We start from the raw sequence: 14,065 nt of genomic DNA, 5'->3' as shown, positions 1-14,065 counted from the left end.
AGTATTTAAACACTTTTGAATTTACATCTATCTTTTGTGTTTACTTTTTAAAACAAAGTGCTTGTATTTGTATCTCCAAAAAAAAAAAAAAAAAAAGAATTTGGAGACTAGATTCAAGTTTTAGTTTTGTCATTGACTTGCTATTTGGCCTTGCTGAGAAATAGGCTTCTCAGACTTTCACCATCATTACAAGGTGTGCATGTGTATGCATATGTGCATGTGCATGTGTATGTTTATGCACACACATGTGCATAAGCATGACCAGGGTTGTTGCTCAGGGAATTCACTAAAAGCCCTAGTGACACTGACATTCTAGAAGTGTTTAAGACTAGTTATGGTACCTTGATTGAAACTTTGGGCCTGGCTTCTGAGATGTACCCAACAGGCCTTGCTAAAGAAAAGCCTTCCTAGAGTGCAACCTCTCTGCATCTGGTAAGTTCCACAGTGACCACAGAGTCTGAAAAGTTAACCACAAAGAATTTTTCTTCTAACTAACTTAGATAAATAAGGGCTTTTTCAAGCAGGGTTGTGTGGGCTTAGATGAGATTAGAGGACAAATCAATCATGCTTACAAAAGAGGGAGAGAGTAACTGCCTCCTATCAATCCTACCTCAGATTTGCCTTTTTGCTTATCACTCCCCCCTGACCTATAGACATAAAAATATAAAATTCTTTCTGAGATGCTGAATCTCTAAATTATAGTTCACTGCTTTCAAGTTGGGTGTGACTGAAGCTTCCTGAGCAGGGCAAACAATTTCAAGCTATTCTTAGTATTGTATGACCCCAGATGCAGGGACTGGAGGCTCAGAGCACATGGAGGAATTAGATAGTATTCCAAGTAGTGGAAAGGGGAAAAATGTTCCATGGGATAGAAAGTCAATTGCTTAGAGGAGAACATAGGCAAAACACTCTCTGACATACATCACAGCAGGGTCCTCTATAACCCATCTCCCAGAATATTGGAAATAAAAGCAAAAATAAACAAACAGGACGTAATTAAACTTAAAAGCTTCTGCACATCAAAGGAAACTATTAGCAAGGTGAAAAGGCAGCCTTCAGAATGGGAGAAAATAATAGCAAATGAAGCAACTGACAAACAACTAATCTCAAAAATATACAAGCAACTCCTACAGCTCAACTCCAGGAAAAATAAATGACCCAATCAAAAAATGGGCCAAAGAACAAAATAGACATTTCACCAAAGAAGACATACAGATGGCTAACAAACACATGAAAAGATGCTCAACATCACTCATTATCAGAGAAATGCAAATCAAAACCACTATGAGGTACCATTTCACGCCAGTCAGAATGGCTGTGATCCAAAAGTCTACAAGCAATAAATGCTGGAGAGGGTGTGGAGAAAAGGGAACCCTCTTACACTGCTGGTGGGAATGCAAACTAGTACAGCCACTATGGAGAACAGTGTGGAGATTCCTTAAAAAACTGGAAATAGAACTGCTTTATGATCCAGCAATCCCACTGCTGGGCATACACACTGAGGAAACCAGAAGGGAAAGAGACATGTGTACCCCAATGTTCATCGCACCACTGTTTATAATAGTCAAGACATGGAAGCAACCTAGATGTCCATCAGCAGATGAATGGATAAGAAAGCTGTGGTACATATACACAATGGAGTATTACTCAGCCATTAAAAAGAATACATTTGAATCAGTTCTAATGAGGTGGATGAAACTGAAGCCTATTATACAGAGTGAAGTAAGCCAGAAAGAAAAACATCCATACAGTACACTAACGCATATATATGGAATTTAGAAAGATGGTAACAATAACCCTGTATACGAGATAGCAAAAGAGACACTGATGTATAGAACAGTCTTATGAACTCTGTTGGAGAGGGAAAGGGTGGGAAGATTTGGGAGAATGGCATTGAAACATGTATAATATCATGTATGAAACAAGTTGCCACTCCAGGTTCGATGCACGATACTGGATGCTTGGGGCTGGTGCACTGGGACGACCCAGAGGGATGGTATGGGGAGGGAGGAGGGAGGAGGGTTCAGGATGGGGAACACATGTATACCTGTGGTGGATTCATTTCGATATTTGGCAAAACTAATACAATATTGTAAAGTTTAAAAATAAAATAAAATTTAAAAAAAAAAGGAAAAAAAAAAAGTCAATTGCTGCTGGGAAACTTGTATTACAGAGAATCCCATCAAGGGTAGAGAAAGAGACGCCTGCAAGCCAGCCAAAGTTTCAGAGTACCTGAGACTTTATGGGCTTCAGTTCAGTTCATTTCAGTTCAGTCACTCAGCCGTGTCCGACTCTTTGCGACCCCATGAATCACAGCACGTCAGGCCTCCCTGTCCATCACCAACTCCCAGAGTTCACTCTGACTCATGTCCATCGAGTCAGTGATGCCATCCAGCCATCTCATCCTCTGTCGTCCCCTTCTCCTCCTGCCCCCAATCCCTCCCAGCATCAGAGTCTTTTCCAATGAGTCAACTCTTCGCATGAGCTGGCCAAAGTACTGGAGTTTCAGATTTAGCATCATTCCTTCCAAAGAAATCCCAGGGATGATCTCCTTCAGAATGGACTGGTTGGATCTCCTTGCAGTCCAAGGGACTCTCAAGAGTCTTCTCCAACACCACAGTTCAAAAGCATCAATTCTTTGGTGCTCAGCCTTCTTCACAGTCCAACTCTCACATCCATACATGACCACAGGAAAAATCATAGCCGTGACTACACAGACCTTTCTTGGCAAAGTAATGTCTCTGCTTTTGAATATGCCATCTAGGTTGGTCATAAATTTCCTTCCAAGGAGTAAGTGTCTTTTAATTTCATGGCTGCAGTCACCACCTGCAGTGATTTTGGAGCCCCCCAAAATGAAGTCAGCCACTGTTTCCACTGTTTCCGCATCTATTTCCCATGAAGTAATGGGAGCGGATGCTATGATCTTTGTTTTCGGAATGTTGAACTTTAAGCCAACTTTTTCACTCTCCACTTTCACTTTCATCAAGAGGCTTTTGAGTTCCTCTTCACTTTCTGCCTTAAGGGTGGTGTCATCTGCATATCTGAGGTTATTGATATTTCTCCCGGCAATCTTGATTCCAGCTTGTGTTTCTTCCAGTCCAGCGTTTCTCATGACGTACTCTGCATACAAGTTAAATAAGCAGGGTGACAATATACAGCCTTGACGAACTCCTTTTCTTATTTGGAACCAGTCTGTTTTTCCATGTCCAGTTCTAACTGTTGCTTCCTGACCTGCATACAGATTTCTCAAGAGGCAGGTCAGGTGGTCTGGTATTCCCATCTCTTTCAGAATTTTCCACAGTTTATTGTGATCCACACAGTCAAAGGCTTTGGCATAGTCAATAAAGCAGAAATAGATGTTTTTCTGGAACTCTCTTGCTTTTTACATGATCCAGCAGATGTTGGCAATTTGATCTCTGGTTCCTCTGCCTTGTCTAAAACCAGCTTGAACATCTGGAATTTCACAGTTCATGTACTGCTGAATCCTGACTTGGAGAATTTTGAGCATTACTTTACTAGCGTATGAGATGAGTGCAATTGTGTAGTAGTTTGAGTATTCTTTGGCATTGCCTTTCTTTGGGATTGGAATGAAAACTGATCTTTTCCAGTCCTGTGGCCACTGATGAGTTTTCCAAATTTGCTGGCATATTGAGTGCAGCACTTTCACAGCATCATTTTTCAGGATTTGAAATAGCTCAACTGGAATTCCATCACCTCCACTAGCTTTGTTCATAGTGATGCTTTCTAAGGCCCACTTGACTTCACATTCCAGGATGTTTGGCTCTAGGTCAGTGATCACACCATCGTGATTATCTGGGTCATGAAGATCTTTTTTGTACACTTCTTCTGTGTATTCTTGCCACCTCTTCTTAATATCTTCTGCTTCTGTTAGGTCCATACCATTTCTGTCCTTTATCGAGCCCATCTTTGCATGAAAGGTTCCCTTGGTATCTCTGATTTTCTTGAAGTGATCTCTAGTCTTTCCCATTCTGTTGTTTTCCTCGATTTCTTTGCATTGATTGCTGAAGAAGGCTTTCTTATCTCTTCTTGCTATTCTTTGGAACTCTACATTCAGATGCTTATATCTTTCCTTTTCTCCTTTGCTTTTCGCTTCTCTTCTTTTCACAGCTATTTGTAAGGCCTCCCCAGACAGCCATTTTGCTTTTTTGCATTTCTTTTCCATGGGGATGGTCTTGATCCCTGTCTCCTGTACAATGTCACGAACCTCATTCCATAGTTCATCAGGCACTTTATCTATCAGATCTAGGCCCTTAAATCTATTTCTCACTTCCACTGTATAATCATAAGGGATTTGATTTAGGTCATACCTGTATGGTTTAGTGGTTTTCCCTGCTAGAGGTCATTTGATCAGGCAACTAGCCAAAGCAAACCAGATGAAGGGAAAGAGAATCTGTGATTTTCTAATAAGTCTGTGTCAGTGCTGGCTTCTTATGAGCAAGAAGATCTCTTTAGATGTTTCCTTCCTTTCCCTGCACCTCAAAGAATCACTGCTGTTTTCTATTCTATATGGGGATACTATCCTTTAAATAAGACTCAAAAATATGCCCGCTGCTCAGAACTGTGGACATTTCCAGCCATTTACATTAAAGAGCAACAGAGGTCACAGAACAAAGGAAAGATGATTTTTTCCTGGATCTTGGTTAAGTAACTCTAAGGCTGATATTTAATCCCCTCATAATGTGCTAAACTATATGAGAAGTTAGAGGAATACTACCTCTCAAATTACAGGAAATTATACCTGTGTGGAGGCGAGTGGAATGGGGAGCTGACTCAACTTTTACACTATGACCACAAGGCTTAAGATTGCCTCTTCCTCTGTGGTAGCATGTCCAGCTTTTTCCATCTTGGTTATATTAGCTATGAACTGTCATATTTTATAACTTGGGCCTAAGAGATAAATATGAAATGTCATTACTCCTGGTTCTCCTGATGGGCACAAGAGACAAACAATAAATACCATACTTAACATATAGGTACCTGTGAGGTATTAAAACTCCCATCACTGTTTCTACTGAACAGACACCTCAGGAACTTCAGAGGAACTATGGCATTAGAGGCAAAATCTCTATTTAGTTGTTAGGCTCTGTATATCTTCTTCAAGTGAACATTTCAGATGACAAAGCTTTAGTGACTTCACTGAAGGCTTTCTGAGTTCAGAGAAGTCATGATTGTTTCCAATAGAATTAAGACTCAGGGATTATTTTTATGATCAGATGATTAAACAACAGAATGTGGTCTATCACTTGGGCAGGGATGATGATCCTGACCTCAAGTGTGCAGGCTTCGATAGAACTAGTAGATATGTCAGGGTGAGGTGATCCCTGACAAGAGGAAAAGAAGTATGTTGGCTGGCCTGCATCAGAGAACCAACCTTGCATTCTGGGTCTGGGAATGGATTTTTATATATTACGACTTATCCAAGTATTTATCTGGTGGTAATAAAATTCCAGGACTTGAAATAGCTTTGAACGTTTACTGAGTCAACCCAATTGTTTCTTAGTAACACCCAAGGAAATGAATCTTTCCAGTCCTAGTAAACTTTTACTACAGACTTTTCTCCAACTTTCTTAGAAAGCTATTTAAGTACACGACACCTCTCATTAGCAGTGAGTTTTGCCTTGGCTCTAATCTAAATCCTTTCTCCTGCTTTTCAAATATAATTACTCTTTTTTCATCTTTGGCTAAAATGTGAGGTTCTGGCTAAGGTATTTGAATTCTCCAGTGTCCCTGCTGGTGAAAGTGTCCTACCTCCCAGTCTAGAACAGAGGCTTGCCACTGTGCAATCTTGTCAATATTCTCCAAGCGACGTTTGCGTTCATTGATCTGCTGAGTCACATTTCTCATGACAGCCAGAGCAGCTGCCACATACCTGTAGTCACTGTGAAGACACAAAATTACAAGTTGGATGAGTTAATGTGCCATAGAACCAATGTGCTGGGTGTCAACCCTAACATCCATTCTCCTGTTCCTACTTAGCAACAGAGCCCTCATTTTCAGATGGAATCCAAGCCATGTGGAGTAAAGGAATACATTTCCAAGAGGTGATTTATGTGATCTAGTTCTGTTAAGTGATATATAAATAGAAATGTTAGGCAGAACTTTTGAGAAATCTCCTTTAAGAAAGACAGAAGGCCATTCTTTGGTCCTTACTTCATCCTGATGCTTAGAATTTAGATGTGAAGGCTGAAGTTCTTCCAGCCATCTTGGATCATAAGGACAAGCTCCATACTTGCAAAGGATCCAGAAGGGAGCTTTACACATGGCATAGTCCAGACAACTTTACCATCTGTTCTAGCACCTATTTCTAGGGAACTCTGCCCAAAGTAACTATAAAATAACAATCAAACCTTCCCCCCCAGAGATAAACTCCTTGGACACAAAACAGACTTTAGTCACTGACAAGTGGTGTGGTCTTTGACAAATCACATTTACCTTCTCAGTGACATATTTTTTATCTGTAAAATGGGGGAGAATTACAGTAGAATTTGTTGAAGTTTTATTAATCCATGGCAATGGTTCTACTCTTGGCTTATAGCAAATGTTAGCAGTATTATTAATACAAAGGAAACATTTCTCTAGTATAGATGTTATATGGGCTGTCTCTCAAAACCTCTAACTCAGAAGTATAATCCTAATCTCATTTTCCTGGGACTTTGGATGGTCCACTTGTTGAAGGTTATATCACCCTGCCAAGTTTTCTCTGCCTGTCTGCTCTAATTTCCAATCAAATAGCTCCTGTGAAAAGCATGTTGAAAGTGAAACCCCAGATATTTGGTGGAATTACTATAAACTGAGAAGGCAGGATGATGAGTTAACTTTTCTCTAAGGAAAAGTTAAGCTGAACATACTTTGTGGTCACTAACCTGCTCACTGTCCCAGTACCAACTGGAAAGAAGAGAAGAGAAAGAGAAGAGCACAGCAATTGTCTTTTTCTTTCCTAATATATTGAGCTGTGGGGTGGTAGATCAAACATCAGCACAGAAGAAAGGGAGTTGTAACTGCCAGGGCAGATGCCTCCTCTTATCTGGCTTCCCTGACTCCAGTCTTTTCTCTGCATACCTTCCAGACTATAGTCTTCAAGTGTTACTACATCTTATCACCCCGAGTAACAAGATACTCACTACATATCCTAAGCAGTCCATTCTGTCCCAAGACAACTCTGTTAACATGCGCATGTGCTCACATACACACACACACACATGCACCAAAAACTCTTTTATTCTGAGTCTAATGAATGTTGGCTATTACCAGTTTTTCTTATGGATGTCACATCTGACTCATACTGAACTTATAATTAACCAACACTTCTTAAATTTCTTTATAATATGCTTTCTAGAAGCTGTGTTTCTCTCAGTTGGTCCTTGAATTGTTGACTTCTTAGACCCAACCACAAAATATTATATTTGTTCCTATTGCATTACAACGTTTTACAGTTACTTGCTCCAATCTATAGCATAACTACTGTGCTCTGTAAAACTGTCAAGGTTTTGCTCTGGCAAGACTATCTTAGCCCGCCATTTAGAAGCAGGGTAGGGTAATGACAGAAGGGGTAGTTGCAGTGCAGAAGCTGCTGATATAAATAAGCACCCCATTATTTAGTCTTATGTTATTCCACTCTCTGATTTGAGAGCATCAGGAAAATGCCTTAAGCCACCTTCTGGGAAGTAAAGCATAGAGTTACACTGTATATACGGTAGCCACTAGCCACATTTAATTAAAATTAAACATTTTAAAATTTAATTATTTAGTTGCACCAGCTACATTTCTCAGTTCTCAATATCCATATGCCGACAGTGTATACTATATTAAACGTTACAGATATAGAATGTTTCCATCACTGTACAAAGTCTTATTGGAGAGTACTGGTATGAGAATGCTCTACCTGACCCCATGTACTACTCAGCCATGAATTTATCACTGCCACTGTGCCAAACTGTCAATCAATAAATAGCTGTGGTCTAGCCTGAACCCTTCTAGAGCCCTCAGGCTTCCAGAGGGGGTCTGAGTCCAGCACCCTAGTGAGGAGACTGACTGAACCAAGATTGTCTTGTTCTAGACAGGTCAGCTAACCTCCTTCTTGCACAGAGCCTTCCTTCTTGTCAGCTTAAGCAAGGTTGGGTAGGGGGGTGAATACATGTCACCCTTCTGTAAACAAAGGTAGCATTATTCTCTACTTATCATTCTCTATCCATCTAATCTTCTCCCTCATAAACTACTCTGACTGCCTACATTTCAGACTTACCTAACTGAATACCTATGTTACTAAGCCTTCAAGCTTGCAGTAGCCTCTAATTGCCTTCAAATCCAAGCTACTCTGACATGCAGTGCAGGACCTATCACCTTGATACAGCTTCCTGAGGCCAGAAAGAAGGAACTGTCCATGGACTGGAGATAGTGCTAGGTTCAGTGGGTCACCCCAAATGAGGACAGGGATTGATGTAGCCTGCAACTGCCTGAAACATTCTCTCAGCACGTTAGTGCCTGGGGCTGGAAGAGGAGGAGACCAGAGACAAAGGGGAAAAAAGGCCTTGAGGCAGGGGTTCCACTCACAAGGTGAAGGAGTATAGGAATGGCAAATCCCAGGGAGATATTCTATCTTATTGACTCCCACTAAACCCAAAAAGGCCTTACGATTGCTTTGGCCTAAAACACTAACGTAGTTTTTTGCTGTGCTTTAAAAATGACATTTGGAGGACTTTTAAAAGCACCTATGCAAATATATAATTTACATAATTAACATCATTAGTCCATAAGTTTGATTTTTAGAGCCTCCTGCTAGGTAGGTTCCATGGAACAGATACTCAGGAGTAGGCAGGAGATGAGCTGTGATATAAAAACATTTGAGAATCACTCTTTGAATATACTGATTTTAGAACCATTGATCTGAAAGCTGCTCCACTGAGATTTAGGTACAAGAGTGGCTGTTTCTGGTCACTTAGCACCTTGAAATATACGTGTGGGGGTCATTTAAATTCATCACATCATGAGCAGGCAGAACTAGAAAAGGCCTTCCAGATTGTGTAGTATAATGGCTCACAAATCTTCCTGGGCACTTGGAGGACTCTGTAAAAGGCTAGGCTCCCAGACCACTGGCCATACTTTGTGTCCCTGCTATGCCACAGGCTTCCTCTTTGTCATTTTCTTTCTTTGGGACTCAGTCTCTCCAGCCATAGAATGAGGAAGTCTGACTAGAAGAACTTCCTTTAAGGCCCTTGCCATTTTAGGGCCATAAATGTTTTTCATTTTTATTTTTAATTAAGTGGGTTTTTTTCAGTATCCTATTAGTTCTCACAAGTCTTCTCCTTCGAAAAGTTGGGACTCAGTTTTGGTAATGGGCTATATTAAATATTTTAAGTGAGATTTATTCACCTCCAAGTTTCATGTCTGAGTACTCCCATCCCCCAGCTAGTAAACAGAATCAAGGAGAAGAGAAGACAGAGCCTTCCTTTGCAAAGTCTTTCTATACCTACTTCCCTCACAGCCAATGGATCAAGGAAGGCAGAGCTATCACTGGTGGTGTTACTTACACAAAGGGAGAGCCCATTGCTGCCACATTTAGTTTCAAATCTGAATCTGTCCAGGGCTTCAGAAACCCTGGAGCACGTGACGCATGATTTGCTAAAGAAACAATATCAACTTAAAAATGAACCTAGAGATTGACCTAGAAGCTTGACATAAAGCCAGCTGACTCCCACACGTGGCCTTACGCAACTAAGTCTGGAAATCAGCTCCAAGGAAACTAGGCAACAAAGTTAAATGAAAGTAAGATATGAGCCTGATGAGAATGAGACAAAAACTAAAGGAAATTGGGCAAAGGCCTTCTTTATTCTTGGAGTGCTCAATCAGGAAGAGAGTTGAGAGCTGGGCCAACAAACCTAAGGTCAGATATTTAATATCAATCAAAAGCATGCTATAAATAGCCTGGGGGTTCTAGGTCATGAAGTAAAGGATATGCAAAACTAGGGGATGGTTTACTGTAGGCCACTCCCATTGCTGGAGATAGCTCCCAGTATGGTGGTTTAGTCCCTCAGTTATGTCTGACTCTGTGACTACCAAGCTTCTCTGATCATGAAATTTCCTAGGCAAGAATACTAGAGTGGGTTGCCATTTCCTTCTCCAGGAAATCTTCCTGACCCAGGGATGGAACCTGTATTTCCTGCTTAGCAGGCAGATCCTTTATCACTGATCCACCTGGAAAGCCCAACTTCCAGTATATACCTTACTAATAGGAGATCAGAAGTACTATTTCCATTCAAAGAGACAAATAAAGTTCTTTCATCCTTTTGGTGTTTTCTTGAAAATACTGAAAAACTTTTGAAAAACTTCAGGGGAACTCACAAGTCTATTTCCTCCTAGTTATGCTCTAGATCTAAGGGGAGGGTACAGTTAGGATGAGGCAGAAGAGGGAGGAAAAGACTAAAGAAGTCCAGGTATGTAGCCTTTCAGAAGAATTCTAAGGTCAGTACAAGCTGAGTAGTCTGTTACCAGGATATTTTACTCTATCAAGCAGAGAATAAAAAGTTGGTTCCCTTGGCTAATTTCCCAAGGTGAGGGAGTGATAAAGAATCTACCTGCCAATGCAGGAGACACAGGGGATGCAGGTTTGTTCCCTGGGTTGGGAACATCCCCTGGAGAAGGAAATGACAACCCACTCCAGTATTCCTGCCTGGGAAATCCCATGGACAGAGGTGCCTGGTGGGCTACAGTCTATGGGGTTGCAAAGAGCTGGACATGACTGAATAGCCAAACACTTTCACTTGGCTGAATTCAGGACTAAGGACCAGGCTATAAGCTTCCTGAAGACAGTGTCTTAAGTTGTACAATAATTATGCACACTGATTTTGTGTATATATTTATTTACAAATTTATAAACAACTCTTATAAATACTACCTCACTTTATACACACAAGAGTCTTGAGAAGTAAGCAAGAATATATCATTATCCCATTGTACATATAAGCTAACAGCTCAGAAAAGGCAAAAGAACATATACTGTCAATAAGGACTAGCATATAGAGGAGGTTCTCTCCTTCACTACTGCCTCCCTCAATCCCTTACCTATGGTCCTGGGCGGTATACTTGAGGAGCTCGGCCAACTGTAAGGGATACTTGCAGATCTTCTGTACTGGCGTCAAAAGGAAACCATCAATAGCAATGTCGATCATTTGCTGCAAGAGGCGACAGGCCTCAAAAAAGTGTTGGTAGCGGCTGTCCTTCATCAGTTTGGAGAGCTCCATACAGGCGTCCAGGTGATTGTTACAATACTCAGAGTATATCCAGAATCCATCTTGCTGTGAGCAGAGGAAAGATGGAGAGAAAAGGAAATGCTACTGAGGACTCCAAAAGAAATTCTGGAGATATGGAATGACAAACCGTCTTCTTATGTAGAAATATAAAAATGAAAACAACGTCAATCTTTTCTAAACTGATTCATAATTTAATAACAAATTATTTGGGAATTAGACAAACTGCAAAAATTCATATATAAAAATAAATAAGTAGGAATAGCATGTAAATGCTATAAAAGAAGGCTAATGAGAGGAGACTGACCCTGAAAATAGTAAAACAAAATATCGTAATAAAATTCGGGCATTGGATCATAGAGGTAGGTCAGAGGTCTATTTCTTGTAGTGGCAGACTAAATAGTTTTATATGAAACTTAATCACTGAGAAAAGCTAGAAAATCTGGAAAAAAACATAATAAATTTCTGTTTGAATGAATCACATCATCCAGAGTTTTTAATTGTCTCCAAAGAATATTTTGTAGGAAATTTACCATGGAATTTTCAGGAGTAAAGAGGAGTGATGAATGCAAGTTAAACACAAATGGCTGAGGAAAACAGTGTGTGTGTGTGTGTGTGTGTGTGTGTGTGTGTGTGTGTGTGTGTGTGTACATGTAAAGAAGGGAAGAGAAGGTAAGGGGAGTATATTCAAATGATATACCAAAATCAGAGGAATGTTAATATTAGATGAATCTGGGTAAATGGCATCTTTCATTTCATTGCACTTCACTTTATTGCACTTCACTGATATGTTTTTCACAAATTGAAGGTTTGGGAGAAAGACTTGGTTAAGCAAGTCTATCGGCATCATTTTTCCAATAGTTTTTGTTCACTTCATGCCTCTGTGCCACATTTTGGTATTTCTTGCAATGTTTCAAACTTCTCCACTATTATTATATTTGTTATGGTGATCTATGATCAGTGATCTTTGATGTTAATATTGTAATTGTTTGTGGATGCTACAAACCTATATAGCAAGGTGAATGTAATACATAAGTGTTGTGTGTTCTGCCTACTCCACTGTTCCCCTCTCTCTCTCTTCTCTGGCTTCACTATTCCCTAAGACACAACAATACTGAAGTCAAGTCAATTTATAATTCTGCAATGATCTCTAGTGTTCAAGTGAGAGGAAGCATTATATGTCTCTAACTTTAAATCAAAAACTAGAAATAAGTAAACTTAGGAAGGAAGGTATATCAAAAGCTGAGACAGGCTAAAAGCTATAACTCTTGCACCAAATAGTTAGCCAAGTTGTGAATGCAAGGGAAACATTCTTGAAGGAAACTAAAAGTGCTACTCCAGTGAACACACAAATGATAAGGAAGTGAAAACAACCTTATTGCTGATATGGAGAAAGGTTAAATGGTCTGGATAGATCAAACTAACCTAACCCAGAGCAAGACTCTAACTCTCTTCAATTCTGCAAAGGCTGAAAGAGATGCGAAAGCTGCAGAGAAAAGAGTGAAGCTGAGATAACAAGATGGTGGTGGAGTAGGTGGACATGGAGTACATCTCTCTCCACAGATACATCAGGAATACAACTTCAGACACAGAAGTGCATGCAGAACACCAGCTGAGAGCGGACAGGAGTACCTGGCCAGTGGAAAAGATTATATAGAATCACGCAAAACTTGGTAAAATGAAGAAACTAGGGGGGAAAACACGAGTATTAGTAGGACTGGATCTACCCTCAGCAGGTGGGGGAACTGAATCAGGGGTCTGATCCTCACAGTAGGGCAACTGTCTGAGTCACAGGATAAACATTTAAGACTGAGAGTAAAATAGCTGATTTGTGGCAGCCTAAATGGAATGACAATCAGACAGTCCTTGACACAGCCATACATACCCTGGACAGGGATGCAGGTCCCCTGGAAGGTGTAGCAGCTGGGAGCTGGAGTTTAGGGATTCTGGAGCAGTCCCAGTGCGAGGGCTGCTGTTGACTGCCAAGAGACACATTGAGGGGATGTGAGGGAGGAGATCATGGGGGGAAATGTCTATGGAGGGAAGTCGGAAAGCCAGGCAGCCATGGAAGCAAGGTGATACTCCTAAGTCACGCATAGGGGGTGGGGCTATCACCCTAGCATGTCTCTCCCCACATGCCAGCATCTGCAGTTGAACAATAGAGAGGGTGGCCCATCAAATGCCTCATGCACTGAACTACAGAGTAGGACGCCAGCCAGGGTGCTCCTTTAAGTGACCAATGAGCCAAACTACAGAGTAGGACCCCACCTAGGGTGCCCTTTTAAGTGCCTAATGCGCCAATCTACAGAGTAGACCCCAGTCGGGGCAGGGGGGGGGTGGCTCTCTATGTGCCTGACATGACAAACAACAGAGAAGGACCCCAGGCAAGGGATCCCTCTAAGTGCCTGAACAGGCGGAGCTATGGAGAAAGACTGGCCAAAGAGGCCTTCTGATCACCAGCTACAAGAGGCTTGAAAAAAGACTGATACGGCCATAACTCCTGCCATGGAGGCAGTTTGTGTACCTGAACACTTGGTGCTGCCAGGGTCCCTGCAAGCCAAGCAGCTGCACCACCTTCACACTCAACTCTCACTGGGGCAGAGCTGCCACAGACAAAAAAAAAAAAAAAAGTCTTGTGTTTACACACACATAGTTGCTTCAGTCCTGTCCGACTCTTTGCGACCCTGTAGACTGTGGCATGCCAGGCTTCTCTATCAGAGATGGGGTTCTCCAGGCAAGAATACTGGAGCTTATTGGTCAATACTGGTTGCCATACACTTCTAGAACACTATATTTCCTGC

The 14,065-nt window shown here is 41.1% G+C and overlaps 1 protein-coding gene across 17 annotated transcripts in view; it reads right to left on the bottom strand.

The window, feature by feature from the left end:
• ARHGEF9 (Cdc42 guanine nucleotide exchange factor 9) overlaps positions 1–14,065 on the bottom strand; it is a 420,665-nt gene that overhangs the window by 56,169 nt on the left and 350,431 nt on the right. For all 17 annotated transcript variants that reach the window (XM_024988153.2, XM_015461719.3, XM_059883492.1 and 14 more), the window contains 2 exons: positions 11,080–11,312; positions 5,770–5,899 (listed from right to left, as the gene is read on the bottom strand). In XM_024988153.2, the coding sequence (XP_024843921.1) occupies positions 5,770–5,899; positions 11,080–11,312 (363 nt within the window). The remainder of the gene's footprint in view (positions 1–5,769; positions 5,900–11,079; positions 11,313–14,065) is intronic.

Source organism: Bos taurus, chromosome X, assembly GCF_002263795.3.
Source record: "Bos taurus isolate L1 Dominette 01449 registration number 42190680 breed Hereford chromosome X, ARS-UCD2.0, whole genome shotgun sequence".
Lineage (NCBI taxonomy): Eukaryota > Metazoa > Chordata > Mammalia > Artiodactyla > Bovidae > Bos > Bos taurus.
Note: the sequence above shows the minus strand (reverse complement) of the source record. Positions and strands in the feature narration are given on the sequence as shown.